The sequence below is a fragment of the Lepidochelys olivacea genome, assembly GCF_965140295.1.
Source record: "Lepidochelys olivacea isolate rLepOli2 genome assembly, chromosome: 2".
Taxonomy (NCBI): domain Eukaryota; kingdom Metazoa; phylum Chordata; order Testudines; family Cheloniidae; genus Lepidochelys; species Lepidochelys olivacea.
The window spans coordinates 118,213,363-118,233,023 of NC_140412.1; the positions used below are offsets into that span (position 1 = coordinate 118,213,363).

Here is a 19,661-nt window from a genome sequence, read left to right on the forward strand (position 1 = left end):
CCCGTCGGGTCGGCTGTGGAGACCCCTAGAGTGGCGCCTTCATGGCGGTGTATATATGTCCCTGCCGATGCGCCGCCTGCTCAGTTCCTTCTTACCGCCCGTGACGGTCATTGGAACAGCTTAGTCTCTTGCTTTGCAAGTGCCTTACCTAGTGGTTCCCTTGTTTCTAGTGTAAATAGTTGTTAGTTAGTTGTTAATAATTGTAGATTAGATTAGTTTAGCTTACTTCGGGGGGTTTCCCCTGTTCTACTCTCCCCGGCGCCGGGGCATGCCTCCATTGCAGGGGTTTAAAGCTTGCAAGAAGTGTGGAAAACCTATGCCAACAAGTGATCTGCACACTGCCTGTCTCAAGTGCCTCGGGGAGGGCCATCAGACAGATAAGTGCCCTATTTGCAGGAGCTTCAGACCCAGGACTAAGAGGGAGCAGGACTATCGCCTGAAGCTCCTCTTGATGGAATCGGCCCTTCAGCCACAGCCTGAGCCAACGCAGGCACCCTCGGTGCGCAGCGCACCAGCCTTGGTGCGGGATGTCCCAACACCAAGGAAGGACTCCGCCAGGGAGCACCGCCACCGCTCCCCGGCCTGCAAGGCCAGTGCCTTGCGGTGGCACCGTTCACAGTCCCCAGTGCCGCATAAGAAAAAGAAACCAGACAGGGGACATTCCCCTGTCAGGAAGCTGAGGGGGGATTCCAGTGGGGTGTGTCCTCCGGCGGGACACCCTCGGTAGGGTCCCCAAGAACCGGCACCGTTGACTCCAGCCCCAGGTGCAGAGCCATTGAGTCCGGTGAGAAAGGACTCTCCTACCCGCGACGATTTGGAGGAAGAGCTTGACCTCCCCTCCACTCCGGACACATATGAGGTGGCTCAAGACCTCATTGATATGACGGAGCAGTACCTGGCCCCGCAAACTCAGGCACCGCCAGTAGCACCGGTGACGGCACCGACTGTGGCATTGTGCCTGGCACCGCGGGCGATTACAACACCAGTCACGACACCGATGCCGATGGCGGCACTATCGGCAGCACCGATGGGGGTGCCGCCGTTGATTCATCATCGGGAGAAGGCCATGATGTTACGGTGCTGATCTCCATCTCCCTGGTACCGCTCCCCGGCACCGTCGGGGTCCGCTCCCCTGTGGTCAGGTACAGAATACTCGTCAGAGTCAGACGCGGAATCATCTGTGTCCCGATGCAGCCACTACCGCTCCCAGTCCTGGCACCGATCCCGGCACCGTAGGTCGGCGGAACAACCAGCACCAGTCGCCACTTGGCAACCCCAGTGGCAGGACCCAGTGCAATGGCCTTTTTGGACCCCCTAGGCCTACCGCCAGGCTCAAGGTCAGGGATCTAGGCCAGTATCGGTGGTATCCACCCCCCGTGCCCTTCCATCAGTGACGTCAATGGCACGCCACACCCCTAGGGCCCCTGAGGATCCCTTACGTGACAGGGCTGTTGAGCGGCCACAGTCAAGCACAGCCCTCCTCCACTGATGTCGGTGGCACCTGAACCTCTGGTTGCGGGGTGCTCCGAGGTACCTGACCCATCCTCCAGAGAACCCGAGGGGCAGGAAGACCCTGTCCTGGGAACCTCTTCCTCCTCTTCGCCAGATGAGGTGGTGGTGGGCACCTCCACCACTCTACCACCAATGGATACCAAAGGCCACCAAGACCTGCTCAGGAGGGTACCAGTTAACCTCAACCTCTAGGCAGAGAAGGTTATGGAGGACTCAGAGCCGCTGGTGAACATCCACACCCCCGAGGGTCCTTCCAGAGTACCTGTGTCCCTCATAAGGACAATTCAGAACACCACGAAGGTGCTCTGGCAAACCCCAGCCTCTATACCACCAACAGCTAAAAGGGTCGAGAGACGTTACTTTGTGCCATAAAAGAGCTATGAGCACCTGTTTACCCACCCCGAAATGGGGACTCTGGTAGTTGATGCGACAAACCACAAGGAGCAGCAGGGTCAACCAGGCCCCACACCTAAGTCACATGACGCCAAGAAGCTGGATCTCTTTGGCTGTAAAGTCTATTTGACTGGGGGGCTCCAGCTTTGGGTCGCGAATCAGCAGGCAGTGCTTAGCCAATACGCTTTCAATTTCTGGAGCTCGTTGGCTAAATTCCAGGAGTTAATCCCAGCTGATTCTCGCAGGGAGTTCGGTGCGCTCCTTGAGGAAGGTAGAATGGTCTCTAGGACTGCCCTCCAGGCAGCCCTGGACACACCGGACTCTGCAGCTAGAACCATGGCCACTGCCATCACTATGAGGCACAGTGCATGGCTTCAGGTTTCAGGGATCCCACCTGAGGTCCAAAATACAATTCAGGACCTCCCCTTTGACTGTCAGGGCCTGTTTACTCAAAATATGGACATGCACCTGCATAGCCTGAAGAATTTGCAGGCAACTCTGAAGTCTCTGGGGCTACATAACTGCCCCCTTGGGTGTTCACCAAGTGTATGGCAGTAGTGGCAGCCTTCTCCGCAGATGCCAGGTGCATGTGTTCCCGTATTTGGACGACTGGCTCATCAAGGCCGAGTCTCTTGGACTCCACATGCGCGAGGGCGTTTCTTTCAGAACTGCGTTTCAAAGCGCTCACGGACATTATCCAGACCCTCCTCCTCTTCCCCACAACTATAGCCAGGCACTGTATGGGACTACTGGGGCATATGGCGGCCTGTACGTACGTGGTACAGCATGCCAGGCTGCACCTCTGGCCCCTCCAGATGTGGTTAGCACAGGTGCACAGACCAGGCAGGGACCCACTGGACTCAATCGTGACCCTCCTGCCTCAAATTCTCCACTCTCTCCAATGGTGGCTGCAACCACAGCTGATTTGTGCGGGAGTACCCTTCGCAAAACCCCAACCCACATTTTCCCTTGTCACAGATGCCTTGGTGCTTGGTTGGGGAGCGCATCTAGGCAATATCAGAACCCAGGGCCTCTGGTCCCATGCAGAGCTATCGCTGCACATCAACTTGAGGGAGATGAGGGCGGTTCGCCTGGCAGTCCAAGCGTTTCAGGCCCGTCTACAGGGCATGTGCGTATCAGTGCTCACGGACAATACTGTAGCGATGTTTTATATAAACAAAGAGGGTGGTGCTCGTTCCTCTCCCCTCTGTCGAGAAGCCCTGGCGCTGTGGGACTTTTGTGTCACCCACTCCATACACCTGCAGGTGTCGCACCTTCTGGGGGTGCAGAACTAGCTGGCAGACCGCCTCAGTCGCTCATTCCATGGACACGAGTGGTCCCTCAGACCGGACATTGCTCACTTAATTTTCCAGAGGTGGGGCTCTCCCCACATGGACCTGTTCATGATGCAGAGGAACAAAAAGTGCCAGAGATTCTGCTCCTTCCTGAACCACAGCCCAGGCTCCACCGTGGATGCCTTTCACCTGTCATGGACTGGTTACCTGCTGTACACGTTCCCGCCATTCCCCCTCATACACAGGGAGCTCCTCAAGACTCGTCAGGACAGGGCTTCCTTAATTCTCATAGCACCAGCATGGCCCCACCAGCGCTGGTTCACCATGTTACTGAACCTCTCCATGGACAGACCAATAGTGCTCCCTCTCTGTCCAACCCTAATCTCACAGGACCACAGCCATCTACAGCACCCCAACCTGGAGTCACTTCACCTCATGGCATGGAAGCTCCACGGCTGAACCCTCTTGAGCTTCAGTGCTCGCACTCGGTTAGGGAGGTCCTGCTGGGGAGTAGGAAACCCTTCAGTCAAGCCATGTACTTGGCTAGGTGGAAGTGTTTCTCCATTTGGTCTTGACAAAGGGGAACTGAGCCGCAATCAGCCCCAATTCCCCTTACTTTGGACTATTTTTTAGATCTCAAGCATCACGGGTTAGCAATATTATCCCTAAGGGTACACCTCGTGGCCATTTCGGCCTTCCATTCAGGAACGGCGGGAGGTTCAGTGTTTGGTAATCCCATGGTGAGCAGGTTTCTTAAGGGCCTTGGCAGACTTTATCCTCCAGTACATCGGCCCATCCCCCCCAGGACCTCAAGCTGGTCCTGTCGTCACTCATGGGCCCTCCCACTTTGAGCCCATGGCTCCCTGCCCTCTCTCCTACCTTTCCTGGAAGGTGGTTTTCCTGGTGGCTATAACCTCCACTAGGAGGGTATCCGAACTCAGGGCGCTGACCTCCGAACCTCCATACATGGTATTTTATAAAGACAAGGTGCAGCTACGCCCCCACCTTGAGTTCCTGCCTAAGGTTGTCTCCCAGTTTTATGTGACCCAGGACATATTTTTACCTGTGTTCTTCCCTAAACCCCATGCCACTCACAGGGAGTGCATGTTCCATTCCTTGGACGTTAGCTGGGCCTTAGCATTTTACACTGAATGCACAAAGCCATTTCGTAAGTCACCACAGCTCTTTACTGCTATTGCGGAAAGAATGAGGGGGCTCCCGATCTCATCACAGCGCATCTCGTCATGGATCACGTCCTGCATCAGGACTTGCTATGACCTAGCTAAAGTTCCAGCCCCGCCAGTTATGGCGCAGTCTACCAGAGCACAGGCAGCATCTGCAGCTTTCCTGGTGCAGGTGCCTATCCAGGACATTTGCAAGGCGGCAACCTGGTCTTTAGTCCACACCTTCACATCCTACTATGCCATTACCCAGCAGGCGAGGGATGATGCTGGGTTTGGTAGGGCAGTCCTGCACTCAGCAGTTAGGTGAATTCCGATCCCTCCCCCAGGGTAACTGCTTAGAAGTCACCTATTGGAATGCACATGAGCAATCACTCGATGAAGAAAAAATGGTTACTTACCTCTCGTAACTGTTCTTCGAGATGTGTTGCTCATGTCCATTCCAAATCCCGCCTGCCTCCCCACTGTCGGAGTATTCCGGCAAGAAGGAACTGAGCAGGCGGCGGGTCGGCAGGGACATATATACCCTGCCATGAAGGCGCCACTCTGGGGGTCTCCACAGCCGAGCCGATGGGTACCGCTAGGGAAAAGCTTCCGGCGACCGTGCATGCGGCACACGCACACACCTATTGGAATGGGCATGAGCAACACATCTTGAAGAACAACAGTTACGAGAGCTAAGTAACTGGTTTTTCTACCATCTAGCAGCCTGTACTGGTTGGAGCACCCCAGGAGCGTGACTATGCAGAGCCCATCTCAAAGAACTCTGGTTACAGGTAAGTCACCTTCATTTACTGGAGCACCTGGGGAAGATGCAAGCAAACATAACACCCAACCCATGTTTATCAACTGCATTTGATGATCCCTTACTTTTGTGTATGCTGAGCCACCGGCAAATGTTCTTGAATCTGGAAGAACAATACAGAAGTATGTGAAACAACTGAAGGGAACTTTAGGAAAAGATCAATGTTAAAAACAATAGAGATGTGTCAGTTGACTTTCCTACTTTGCTCACATAATTAACACTATGATGTTTTCCTGATGACTTTCTAATGTATTGTTGAAATAATAAAAACAAAACAATTACATTTTGGAAAGAAATCTAAGGGTACTCCTACACATATGGGATAAAATTGCTTAAAATGAAAATAGTTAAAAATTGCATTGATGATAAACAGTATCAGCGAAAGTTCACAAAATTAATACTGAGTTTACAGTTGAGAAACAGACTTTCAGCATGGAACTCTGTGCCTGGAAAGAGTCCTGTTGAAGTCAGTGGGGGGAATCTACATGAGGGCACATATTCATGCCAGCAAGTTCAATTGCCGGATTGGGGCCTAAAACTTTAGGCAAGAAATGATGAGAGAGAGTAACAAACAGTAGGGCCCTGTAAGGACAAGGGCTATAGTAGTGAGATTATTACATTACTTAGGTGGTTGTTTACACATCTTGGTGGCTCATTATACAGCTGAGTCAATAACTGATTTTTCGGTTTGATGGCCAAACTGAAAAATGTGAAAAAAATTGATTTGTTTCAAGCCAAAACTGATTTTTTTCCCTCCTGCTGAAACAAAAAAAAAATTTTTTTGTTGGGGTTGAACAAAACATTTCAGTGGTCATTTCAAATCAAAATTTCAAAACACAATGTTGATTTGAAGCATTTTCTAAATGAAATGGTGATTCAAAACAAAGAGGTGTGCCAAAAAAATGCTGAACAGCAAAATCGTAAACTACTGGAAGTGTAGGTAAATGCAAAGTCATTAGTATGGGCTAATTAGTAAAATCAGTGCCCATTTAGGGCACCACATTTAATGGAGGTTTGCAGAAGTGCTGACCATGCCATGGGACTACTAACTGCCCTGACCCATACCATTCATACTCACCCGTAGGGTTTCTGTTTGCCTTTTCTCCATCAAGAATGGGTGTTTGTCCTTTCTCAGATGTGTGTAGTGGGCAACTCTGCCAGGATACCTCCTTTGAAGCATCACTGTAGCAAAGAGATGAGGGAGGGCATTTGAAGCACCATCTGCAGGTAACTCAGAGACAGCCTTTTAGATGAAGAAATGATATAAACAGAGCTAGGTGGGGGATGAATAGATGAGCACCTCAGGGTAAGAGGAAAAATGCTTTCTTCTTTTAAAACACCAAGGTATACAGGGCCAACCATGAGAGTTGGAGCATAAACAAACAACTTTGTGAAGGAATGAATTTCAGTGAATCAAACTGACTCTTTGTAATAACCCCGTCATATAAAGGTGATGTAGTTTGTATGCTACTGTGTATTTTGTCAATAAATTTGTGGAAGCACTGCAGCACTGTTTTGAGAAATAGGTACATGGGGAGAGTTTAGGATACATTTGTTAGATTAACCTTCGCAAACCACACTGCAGAAGATTACAGTGGGAACAGGAAATAACTTGCTGACTTTGTAAAAATCAAAGCCTGCAGCTTGCACACATCCACAATTATGAAACAACTGTTAAAAATGTGGATAATGATTCAAAAAAAGTTCATAGTTTAAAAAAAATTACACAACAGTGAAACAGCACCTCCTTTCAATTCCTTATGACTAAGGTAGCATGTCTGTAACAGAGGTCACAGATTCCGAGACTTTCTGCAGAGGCCAGCAGCAACAGTTTGGGTGTGTGGGAGGGGGCTCAGGGCAGGGGCAGAGGGTTGGGGTTGCACTTACCTGGTGGGGGAAAGGGGTGTCTCTGGCTCCCACCAGCATGTCCCTGCAGCTCCTAGGCAGAGAAGCCAGGGGGCTTTGCACGCTGACTGAACCCACAGGCGCCACCCCCACAGCTCCCATTGGCTGCAGTTCCCAGCTAATGGGAGCAACAGAGCCGGCGCTTGTGGCAGGAGCAGTGGGTGGAGCCCCCCCCTCGCTTCCCCTCCCATAGGAGCTGCAGGAACATGCCACTTGGAGTTGAGTAGGGACCCTGCCAGCCCTGCCAACTCTTTGCCCTCCCCCCCAACCAACAGGGGTGGCAGGCTGCGGGCCGCCACCTGGCTCCCCATCCCAGCACCAGCAGGGGCCTGGGTTGTGTGCTGCTGCCCGCTTCCCACCCCAGCATCCAGGCCCTCCTGGCCTAAGTTTTAGTTAGGGGTTTAAGAAGGAGGTGCAAGGGTGAGTTGTAAAACATCCCAACTGTAACATCTGAGGTAGTTGGTCTGTTGACGGCTGATGTCCTGGAGGGTCGTTACATTTTAGTCATGGGTATTTTTAGTAAAAGTCATGGACAGGTCACCGGCCATGAATTTTTTTTTACTACCCATGACCTGTCCATGTCTTTTACACTTGGGATGTTTTACAACTCACCCTTGCACCTCCTTCTTAAACTGCACACTTCCTTAATTAATAAATTACTCAGCTCATCTGTACAAAGATGCTGGTCAGTGCTGGAACAGAAAGATGGTCAACACCCCACTTTGATAACTGTCTTCAGGAGAAGCCAAAGAAGCAGTTTCACTAGCGACTCTTCCATAATATAGTTGGAGTGTATAGAGATAGCTACAGCAAAGGTTGCCTCCGTCTTTCCATTCAGACACAAAGCTTTTATGGCCCTGCGTCAGCTAATGTAGACATACCCTTAAACACCTGCTTGAATCAATGTGGTTAAGGGTATGTCTACACTGTAGTGTAAGCCCAGGGTTTGAACTCAGGCTCAAGCCTAACTCCTCTTCCAACTACACACAAATCATGTTAACCCAGGGCTCAAACCCAAGGCTTAGACCCAGGCCCCAGGAGCCCTTGGGTGGGAATGGATGGATGATCTGAGCCTAAATCAAGCCAGGACCCAGGGTATAAGCTCTATTGCTTTGCAGTGCAGATGCAGCCCCACTGGATTTGTGCTCTGGCAGTCCACCAAAAGCATCCCACAATCCCATGAGCCAACTGTTTTTGTCCTCTGGAAAGTCAAGGTTGATGGAAGGTCAAGTTTTCTCATGCTACACTATGAACAAAGGGCTAAAGCAGCCACATTTTAGGAGGGCGCCAGGAAGTTTGGGATATGGGTGCTTGGACTTGGGCCTGCATAATGCAATGTAAATGCTGGAGCCTCACGTTGGGACCCAGGGTTCAACCATTCCTAAGCTGGAGTTACAAAAGAGTATAGATGCTCAAACCCTAGGTTAACAAATCCAGAGTCTGCTAACATGAGTTCTGCTAGCCCTGGGCTTACTTAGCAATGTAGACATACCCTGAGTGGGAGAGGATTACTCACATGCTTAACTTTAAAAATGAAGAAAAAATTCTCTCTCTGTGTGGAAAAAAATCACATTGACTTCACCTGGCTTTGGATCAGGCCTGTGAACTTGGGAAGGCTGTTCCTGGGAAACTGCAGTTGACTCACTGGTTTCCAGCAGTTTACAGTGGAGTGGCAACTTTACAAAGAAGAGTGCTCTATCACCAGACTTTACAGTGCATCATTAATTATGTTTAATGGCACTAAAGGGAAACCAGGGCTTTCTGCTCTCCATTTATCCTACTGCATCACCCCTTCTGTCAACAGATTTGAGCCATCCAGCTGCTGCTCCAAAGGAAGGTAAATTAAGGTCAATACAGGCTAATAGGTGAGGGAGAGCCATTCCTAGGAAGTCACAGCAATGAGAAAACACCTGCTATCTGGAGCTGTCATAAGCATGAATTTGCATCACTCCCCCCACAATAAATAAATTTCAATCTAGAGAACATTCCGCTCCCTGGATGCAAAGCCCCATTGCTGTTGCAAATGTGGTCTCTCTGCTTTCAGCGTCATTACCAGACTTGTGAAAGCTCCCCAGAGGTCTCCTGAAAGATGGGAATGGGCACAGAGGGGTATTGCATCCGCCAGGTGTTTAAGCACTACGGCTTGAATATGATTGGGCCACTCTGTCCGTTTGTTCACCCTCTGTGACTGAAAGCTTTCCTCCTAGCTCTGACAGCACCGCATCCACTTGGGGAAGCGCATGACTTCCTCTGGGGGCTGAATTTTTTATTTGTGTTGCAGGCCCCTGACAGACACAGGATAGAAGCAATATTTATGTCAGTTTTTGTAATGTCACTGCAGCAGCCACAATTCAGGGAACTGAAAGGCTGGCTCATGAGCCATGGTATAGAGAAATCATAGACTAGAAACAAATGTAACCATCCCCAGACAATCCTCTGTTGTCCCAGGGCAGCACGTACCAGTTCCCAATACTATTCAGATGATGCCCGTTATTTATGTGGGGGGAGAGCAAAAAGGGATTCTGCTGAAATTTAAAATAAAACTAAAAGGCCCTTGGCCCTGATTGTATCCTGTCTGCTCTTGTGTTGCCATTTACATCTGTGCAAAGTGGGCATAAAGCCACCACCACTCATGTAAGTCAGCAGAGAATTCTGACTAGCTGGCATTTTACACCCACATTGCATGCAGTGTACGTGATGGCACAAGGTGCAAAGCGAGGAGCTGGGAATTCCAATTTGCATCCAGGGAGTGGGGAATTCCCATTTTCAGCTGAACAGGCTGATGATGCCAGTTCTTTACCATTAGGTACTTAGCTATGTTAAGAGCTAGGGTAGGAGTATGGCCAAATTCTCTAATGTTGTAATTCAAGGCATGACTTCAATGGAGTTATGCCAGCAGACAGTTTAATCCTGAATTTACATTACTGGACTGTAGGCAATAGCTCTCTGTGTGGGGGACAGAATGCCAACTGCCCGTCTTTTCAGTCTCTAATCCAGACTGCAACATGATGAGTGGTCTGATCTGATTAAACGATCACATACATTGTGCTGTAAGTAAGGGGTGATCTCCACCAGCCAGTTTGTGCATGAGTATGTCTGTTTATTGTATGCACATTGTGTCTGCTGCCAACTAGCAGCCACTAGCTGGACACTGAGCTGAGTCCCCCTTCACAGTAGTTTACCCTCGTGTAACTCCATTGGGTTAATGGAGTTATTCCTGACACATCAGGTGCAAATGATATCAGAATTAGGCCTCCTGGCTTAATCTTCAGCTGTGCCAGAGCAGATCTCAGTGCAGCTGAGTGAGACGTGGGAGAAGGGATGCAAAGCTGACGCTAAGATGGATTTCTGCTCCTTCTTCCCCTACTGCTGGAGCTGGATTTAAGACTGCTCTAAATTCTACCACCTTAAAATGGCCCCAGCGGGCCATTCCACAGGTGAGGATCAGACCTCAGCAAGTGTCTCAAATTGCTTTCTAGTCATTATATTACACGTGAGGTTGTCTTTCTGAGTATGGGAAATCAAGGACCAATGGTTTTTATTTACTGAGCACTGAACATCACTATATGTTAATCACAGGAGTTTCTCTCACTCCTGAAACAATACTTGCTTTACTTCACTGTGCTCCTTAGCTAACCACGGTGACGTAGGTTATCCCTACGTGGGAAAAGCTCTAGATTTCTACTTTAAAAATTGCCACTTGTGGAGTTCCATTTGGCCCCACCTGACCCGGGACCTGTGCACAACTCTTTAGGTGTAAGCAGCTCTCCGGGTGTCGTGATGTCTTCCACTGCCAACAGCTCCACCAACACTCCCCTTGTGGGGCCTGGCTACTCCTGCTGAGTCCATCAGGGGACTAACTCGCAGGAGAGTTTCAGCCTGCAATGCATGTGAAGAGCAGGAGCGCTGACCGTACAAAACAGCTGCTCTTCGGTGCATGCATTTTCTCTGCCCACAAACTCTTACTATGTGGGGCGGAGGGGGAGCCTCACGGTGCCTGGAGGCAATGGAGGGGGGTTACGTTGATGCTGAGGAGATCAGAGCGCACTTTGCTACTGCACGTTGTGCAGTGAAGAGTAGCATGTGGCTTATTCTACCAATTGACTCCTGTTGACATTAAAGGGACAGCATCAACCTGAAATTTGTCGATTGTAAGAAGTAAAAGTTATTGCAGGTGCTATACCTGCCCTTGGTCTTTAAATATTTTTCCCCCACCCTATCCTCATTGGTGTATGAAGGATCCACACACGAGGGAACAGGGAAATGATTTCACAAACTGTTGTCTAATGCATGAAGTAAACAAGTACACTGAAAAACAGATCAAATCATATTACAGGAGGATTAGGACTTATCTGTAAAAGAGCAGCTCATACATGTTGAAACAGAAGGATGATTTAATTCCCGAAGCTGTGGCTCTTTAACTGCAGCTAGACAGGCCCAGATTGATAAACGTGACTTTTTAATTTTGCACTTGCAAAATTGTGCATGTAGATACTTGCATGCAGAAAACTTCAATGTATGTGGGAAATTTTTTCATGCACAATATAGGCTCTGGGCCAGATCCTCAAGTGGTGTAAATTGATTTCAATGCATCTGTATGGATTTACATCAACTAAGGAGCTGGCCTGTATTTAAGACTGAGTGAAACAAATAACCCAGCTTTGGGACAGATCCACATGGCCCCTGTGCACCACTCTAGCGATGCAAAGAGGCAATACAGCAAGTTTAACCAGCTGGCTGAAATTCCCTAATGTGGCAAGCCCAAGTAGCCCAGAGCTAGCACGACTGGATCTGTGCCATTGTCTTCAGGGGCATGATTAAGGGAAGCGGCATGCCCCTTTATAATCTGGCAATCCCCAGATGGCATAATAGCCCCTTGGGGGCTGTGCACCTGGCAGAACTTTGAGCAGCCATGAGAGGTTATAGGATTAGCCCCAGGAGTGTGGAGCAGTAAAGGTGTCTTATAGCTACTTTCCCACTCTCCTCCCTCCCTGCCACCCCCGCCCCCCCCGGCTCCCAAGCTGATGCTGTGTTCTGCTTTGCCACAGCTAAGGCGCGAGACCCCTACATGAAGCAGCATGGCAAAACTTATTTTACCATATACACTGAAAATTGTATATTGAAATCCTCCTGATGTATATGTGTGTGTGTGTGTGTGGGGGGGGGGGGGTTGGGGCAGAAGAGTGAGAGACACCCAAGGCTCCCGCAGCTGTTGCTGCTGCCTGGAGGTGGCGTGGGGAGGGCTTGCCAAGAAGGGAAGTCTCCCAGCCCTGAGGGGGGTGGGGAAGGGAAGGGGATATACTGCAGTTACTTTAAGAGCCCCCAACTATTGCCAGATTTCATTGCACTTGAGAACGTCTACCAGGAGCAGGAAAGAGAACATCTGAAAAGAAGGTACCCTGGCTAGCTAAATACTTTCTTCAAAATGCTATTAACTAATTGCCACATTTTGAAATGCTGCTTAAATGGGTATTTGGAAGAAACTGAGTTCTCAGCATTGGGTATTTTTCTGAGCAGGCTGCAGTGCCTTACACACACACACCAGCTTTATGCTACCTCAAAGAGAAATCTCTTATCATCCAATATCTGCAATTTCCCTTTAATTGATTTACTCTAGAGAAGTAAGTGGAGGAAAAGTTTTTGTCCCCTTTTTCTTGAAACCTGCAGGGTGTGGGAGGTGATTTTATTGTCTGGGTGTCTGTGGGCAAATCTTCAGATATTTTGTGTGTTTAAAATATGTAGAAACCCTATACAAGATATGATAGCATTCATTTCAAACACTTTCTAGTGTTTTGGACTCATGATGCAGTATAATTTATGTGTGTGTATTAAATCAGGGTAGAGAATTTGTGAGAGTCACTCACCAGAGATATTAATTCACCACTTAATCTGCAGTGATGCCTTTTTGGAGGGTTATGTACGTACATATGTATTTAATCCTAACCCATGGAATCTCCCAAATGTTTCAAAGTCTTGCTATTCCCAGACAAACGCTTTTGTGGTTGGGTTTATTCTTTCTTCTCTTTTTCATATATTTTGACCTTCCAAACCTCAGGGGATTGTAATCCATTGTTAGACTGATGCTTTCTGCCTTTGTTTTATTTATGTGAGACTGAAAATGTGTAGTGCATTGGCATCGCACACTTGTTATTTGTTTCTCCCTCTTAGACGTGGGGCTATAGCTTACTTTTCTTTTCTCTTGCTCTCCTTTTTCCTTTTAGGGGATTGCAACACTGTAAGAATGTCTGAACCAACGCACGCTGACAAAGAGAAAAAAAAAACAATTCCCCCTAGCCTGAGTGGCCGCAGAGCCCTCCCTCCAAACATCTCCAATGCTGAAGAAGATGAGGTCCCTGTCATGGAGATGACTGGTTTGGTACCTAGGGGATTTAACCTGAAAGGTACAGTGTACTGCACATTTTAAGAGTTGAACCCTTTCTATATTTCCAGTAGCTACGTTTATGTCTACGAACTAAAACAAAAACACTTGTAATAACAAAGTTAGGTAATAATAATTTGTTGTACTTCTGTAGCTCCTTTCATTTGAGGATCTCAAAGGCCTTTACAGACCTTAATGAATGAAACTTTGCACCATCCCCGTCAGAAAGAGGAAAGGAAATTATGTCTGTCTTACAGGCAGAGAAGTTGGCGCACAGAGAAATTAAGTGGACTGCCCCAGGTTCTCGATGTCAAATAGTAGAGGGAGGAGGAAGATTCAGGAATATTTTGAAACTATAACACTGAGTTCAGTTCATTGTGACTTGTGGGGGTCATATTATTTGTTGTTCAAAAGCGTTCAGATGATTGCGGGTTATTTCTGAAAATGTTTTCAAATCTTGAATTAGTCTTTAAAATTACCAGAAATTGCTTGTTATGCTCCTGGTTACAAAGTTTACAATCCGGTATCAGAACTGATGATACGTGACTTGTATGTCAAACAACACTGAGTAACAGTTCTAAGTCTTTGGAACAAACAGGTTCACATGCCAGCTGAAAATAATATGAAAATCAGGACTGATGCTTGAATGATTCACTAACCTAAGAGGCTAAATTTATAACAAACATTATTTGAAATTAATAGGTGAGCTAGTTCCACAGAGCAACCAGGGCAGTATGATATAATAATACATGAAACTCCTACAACAATTTTCAGCCAAGGATCTCAAAGTATAACAAAAGTGGGTAAGTAGTAATATCCCCATTTTACAGATGAAGAAACTGAGGAATTGGAGAGCTTTAGTCACCTGCTCAAAGTTGCACATGAAGACTGTGTAGCCTTGATCCTTCACCCTAATCCTGTGCCTTAACCACAAATTCACCCACCCTTCCCATTCTAATACATAAATGTTTCTTTAATAAACATCACTTAAAAACAGGCAAGAAACTGTCGTGTTAAGAGTGGAACCATGGGCTATGCTTTTCAAACATCCTTGCTGTTGTATGTTGGTTTGTGTTTTGATATACTGTAGTGGAGTGAAACATGACATAAGAAGGTCCATCTCAGACTACTGTGGATCTCAGAGGAGAAACATTAATAAAATCAGGGAAGCCTAAGGTCTTTGGAAGCCTGAGAGGAAGATTAGAGAAGTTGTGTTTTGCGCCCGAACCAAAGCCCATTAAAGTCAATGGAAAGACTCCCACTGACTTTTGAGAAGCTTTGGATCAGAACCCATGTATAAGGGTAGAGTTGGGGGAGATTTTCATGGGGTTTTTCCACCAACAAAATTAAAGCTTTCAGGGCAAGTAAAAGGTAGTGAGAAGCCTGAAACATCCTCCTCCTGCCTCACTGGCAGGCCGAGAGATTATTAATGTACAAGGCAAGGAAACTGACGGCCTAGAACTCAGCCTCTAACTAGATAAGTGTAGAGGTTCTTTTGTATCAGAATGTGCTGAAGGGGAGAATCTGCCTGGAAAGAGTCACTGCTTCTGAGGGGACTCGTTTCCCTCACATTATCCCTTGGCAATGTTATTCCAGCAGAACTGAGGGAAAATGCAGTCGGCATAGCCAGAAAAATACATTTTGAAAAGGACCTGCAGGGTGTTTGATGGTGATTGGGGGGAGGGGGGAATTGCTGCTGTTTTCACCGCATTTTCAGAAATAACGGTAGGAATTACCTGGCCTCTTATTTTTTAGACCAGCATGTCTTACACATAACTCTGGCTGAGTATTGCATTTTGGGGTTGGTGCTTGCTGCACAGAGCAGGTGCAGTGTTGTACAGACAAGCACAAGGTAAGAATTTGCCAGCAGGACAGGACGTGCCAGGGAGCCGAGTCCTGTGTCAATGAGCATGCTTTCTGCCTAAGCTGCTTCCATGCCAATGCTACCACAATATCTCACAATCGCCAAACGATTTTATATTCACAGCACCTCTAGGACATAGGAAGTGCTGTTAGTCCCCCATTTTACAAATGGGGATAATAAGTGACTTGTACAAGGTCATACAAAAGTTTGTGGTAGAAGAAGGGACTGAACTTTTAGCTCTCAGGTCAGCACCCTGACCACTGGACGCATCACGTTCCACTCTTCCGCCAACTGCACAGAAGTCCCACATGCAATTTCTGTCAATAGGGGGCGCTGCAACTTTTCTGTGGAGTGTTCCTGCATTGGGAGGGAGTTGAGGCGATGCCATGAGAGAGCAGCTTTGCATAACATCATCCACTGGGAAACTCATGAGATTTCCTGACATAAGTTAATGATCTTGTCAGCCTTGTTATAAATGGAGTGTTGGTAAATCGGAGGGAGGGAGGTGAGCAGATGTCCCAGGCACGAGGAAAAAAATTGCTTTGGCTCTGACAAAATATTGGCCTCAACCTCCAGGGTTCTGTTAGTTCACCATTGGCTGTATGCCTCTGCTTGTAAGAAAAGGATCTAGAGCAAACTAGAGTGGGAAATGGGGAACTCAGGATTCCCAAATGGAAAAGTCACATAGAATTAAATAAAGAATAGTAACCTTGCTCTAGAGTGTTTAAACCTGCTGATCATTCTAATCAGGAATTGTATCCTTTCTATGGGCAGCGTTTAAAATTCTATATAGAGAATGTTTATCATGTATCCTCTCTGTGGGTGGGGTTATGATAAACTTTCTTTATAAACAATTTTAAACCCCAAAGTTTGTCATAACTCCATCCACAGAAAGGATACAACTCCCTATTAGATCGATCAGCAGTTTTAAAAACTCTAGCGCAAGGTTACTATTCTCTGTTTAATTCTATAGGATTCCTGAGTAACTGCAAGAAAGTTTAGTCCCTTTTAAATTCCACTGGACTTTTCCAGAAGGGCAGCAGTAAGAAATATTTTGAGCATTTTTACATGAAACAGACATTTCCCTCTCTGGTTTGTTCTAGATTGGTTTCCCACAAGGCAGCATACAGCTGATGATGAGAAAAGACAAGGACATACTCCTGCAACCCTTATTCATATGAGTATAAAAGAATAGCACAAGTATGTAGTAGCATAATCAGAAAGGCTAAGGCACAAAATGAATTCCATCTAGCAAAAGAAATACATTACAATAAGAAGAGATTCTATAAATACATTAGGAGCAAAAGAAAGACAAAGTAAAGTACAGCCCCTCTACTTAGTGGGGGAACAAGAACTAATAACAGACAACACGAAGAAGGCGGAGGTGTTTAACACCTATTTTTGCTTCAGTCTTCACCAAAAAGGTTACTTGTGACCAGATACATAGCAGAATTAATAACAAGGGGGAAGGAATGCATGCCAAAATAGGGAAAGAAGAGGTTAAAAAATACTTACGTAGGTTAGATGTATTGAAGTCAGTAGGGCCTGATGAAATTCAACCTAGGGTACTTAAGGAACTAGCTGAATCAATCTTGGATCCATTATCTTTGAGAACTCCTGGAGGACTGGTGAGGTCCCAGAGGACTGGGCAAACATAGGACTTCTCTTTAAAAAGAGCAACAAAGAAGACCTTGGGAATTATAGACCAGTCAGCCTAACTTTGATATTTGGAAAGATACTGAACAAATTATTAAACAATATGTAAGCGCCTGGAGGATAATAGAGTTACAAGGAATAGCCAGCATGGATTTGTCAAGAACAAATCATGCTAAACCAATCTATTTTACTTCTTTGACACAGTTACTTGCCCAGTGGATAGGGGGAAAACTGTAGATGTGATTTATTTTGATCTTTAGTAAGGCTGTTGACACAGTCCCCCATGACAATCTTATAAGCAAACAAGGGAAATATGGTCTAGATGAAATTACCATAAGGTAGGTGCATAACTAGTTGAAAGATCATACTCAAAGAATAGCTGTCAATGGTTCTCTGTCAAACTAGGAAGGTGTATCAAGTGCGGTCCCACAGGGGTCAGTGGTGGGTCTGGTACTAGTCCATATTTTCATTAATGATCTGGATAATGGAGTGGAAAATATGAAATTTGTGGACAACACCAAATTGGGAGGGGTTGCAAACACTTTGGAAGACAGGATTAGAATTGAAAATGACTTTGACAAATTGGAGAATTGATCTGAAATTAACAAAATGAAATACAATAAAGACAAGTGCAAAGTACTACACTTTTTAAAAATGAAAGTCACAACTACAAAATGGGGAATTACTGGTTAGGTACTGAACAGGCTCTGGGAGTTATAATGGACCACAAATTGAATATGAGTTAACAATATGATGCAGTGACCAAAAAAACCAAACAAACAAAAAACACAAGCTAATCCTTGGTGTATATGAACAGGAATGTCATATGTAAGACAGGGGAGGCAATTGTCTCACTCTTCTTGGCACTAGTGAGGCCGTAGCTGGAGTACGGTGTCCAGGTTTGGGCCCCACACTTTAAGAAGGATGTGCACATATTGGAGAGAGTCCAGAGGAGACCAATAAATATGATAAAAAGGTTAGAAAACCTGATCTCTGAGGAAAAGTTAAGAAAACTGGGCCTCTGAGAAAAGAAGACTGAGCAGGACTTGATGAGTCTTCAAATATGTTAGGGGCTGTTATAAAGAGGACAGTGATCCATTTGTTCTCCATAACCACTGTAGGTAGGACAAGCAGTAATTGGCTTAATCTGTAGCAGGGAGATTTAGTTTAGATGTTAGGAAAAACTTCCGAACTATAAGGCTAGTGAAGCTCTGGAGTAGGCTTCCAAGGGAGGCTGTGGAATCCCCATCATTGGAGGTTTTTAAGAACGGGTTGGACAAACAGCTGTCAGGGATGGTCTTAGGTATACTTGGCCCTGCCTCCGTGCAGGGGCTGGACTAGATGACTGCTTGAGGCCCCTTTCAGCCCAGTATCTTTATGATTTACTTGTGAGTCCTTATCTACACTTTAAACAGCTTCATCAATCAGTACCTGGTAAATAATAATCTTATAAAAGGAATAAATCAGGTACATGGCCTTCATTAATGCAGCTGTGAGGGCCTACACTTATTTTTATTCAGTGGCCAGAGCAAGGGGGGATGCAGAGGGGATCAGTGACATAGGATGTAGCTCATGGTAGGGTTCTCGGGTGCAGGAAGGTCATGAATGGGGACTGCACTTGCCCGGCAGAGCAGTGCCTATCTCCCCACTTTTGTGCCAGGATAGAAAAGGGAGACTTGGGGCAAAATGGGTGAGGGATGAGTGTGTGAACTCTGAATCTACTACTCCACAGATCCTCTGACCACAACTCCTTCACCCACAGAAAGGACAGGCTGGATTCTGTGCCTCCCTGCTTCCAAGGAGAACCTCTGTGCAAAGCTGATTTACTTGAGCAGTATACAGAGGTCTGTTTTAGCTCCTAATTACTTACATATCACATTTGTTCATCAAATTATAATACCTGGCCATTTATATAATGCTTTCCAAGCCAAATTCTCCATGATTGTAAGGGAGCACAAGTCAGTTTAGAACAGAGCCACACTTGCTTACCCAGCTGTGAGTTTGGCCCTGCAGTCTTCAATGGAAAGTGAAACATTAGCTTACAAATTCCTAAAATGAAAGATGGGTGTGGTTTTTTTTCCCCTAGTTCAGCACTGGAAACTCATGCTGACAGTTGATAATCAAGGGGTCCAATATTGACCAGTAATAAAGATCCTACAGGCAGATCCTTTTGACTGAGGGTGTGTAAAGTTAAATAGAATCCAGCTCATTCTTTCATAGCTGCATTGATGCTAGCAGGAGCGTGGGGGAGTTGGTTTTGTTATGAAGTTAGCTAATATAAGTTAAGTCTGTTCCCTGTGGCGTGAGAAGATGCCATTTTTGCATAGTCATTTATCTAACTCTAACCGCAAGTATCTCTGGTATTTTTCAAACAGGCTGGGTCTATATGACATAGCTGATCTCAGCAGGAAATGTCAGCTGGAGAATATTTCTTTAATTATAATTCTCAGAACTTTGTTTCTGTAGTTTAAAATAGACTATTCAGGGAAGGGTATTCATCTTGCAAATTATTTCATGAAATGATAATGAAACATTAGGCCAAATATATTCTGTGTATTACTCCATTAACATCAGTGGATGAACTGGACCTATTTTCTGTCTAAGGTTCAGTTCTGGTACTCCATATTCAAAAGCACCCACAGAAAGCTTAAGAAAATTCTGGGTCAGATAC

General features: G+C 46.4%; 1 protein-coding gene across 2 annotated transcripts in view; it reads left to right on the plus strand.

Moving 5' to 3' along the window:
- Window positions 1-12,392: 12,392 nt before the first annotated feature.
- The window catches only part of F13A1 (coagulation factor XIII A chain), an 88,780-nt gene continuing 81,511 nt past the window's right edge, over window positions 12,393-19,661 (plus strand). For both annotated transcript variants that reach the window (XM_084620958.1, XM_084620959.1), the window contains exons 1-2: window positions 12,393-12,485; window positions 13,313-13,492. In XM_084620958.1, the coding sequence (XP_084477084.1) occupies window positions 13,333-13,492 (160 nt within the window). In that variant the 5' untranslated portion in view covers window positions 12,393-12,485; window positions 13,313-13,332. The remainder of the gene's footprint in view (window positions 12,486-13,312; window positions 13,493-19,661) is intronic.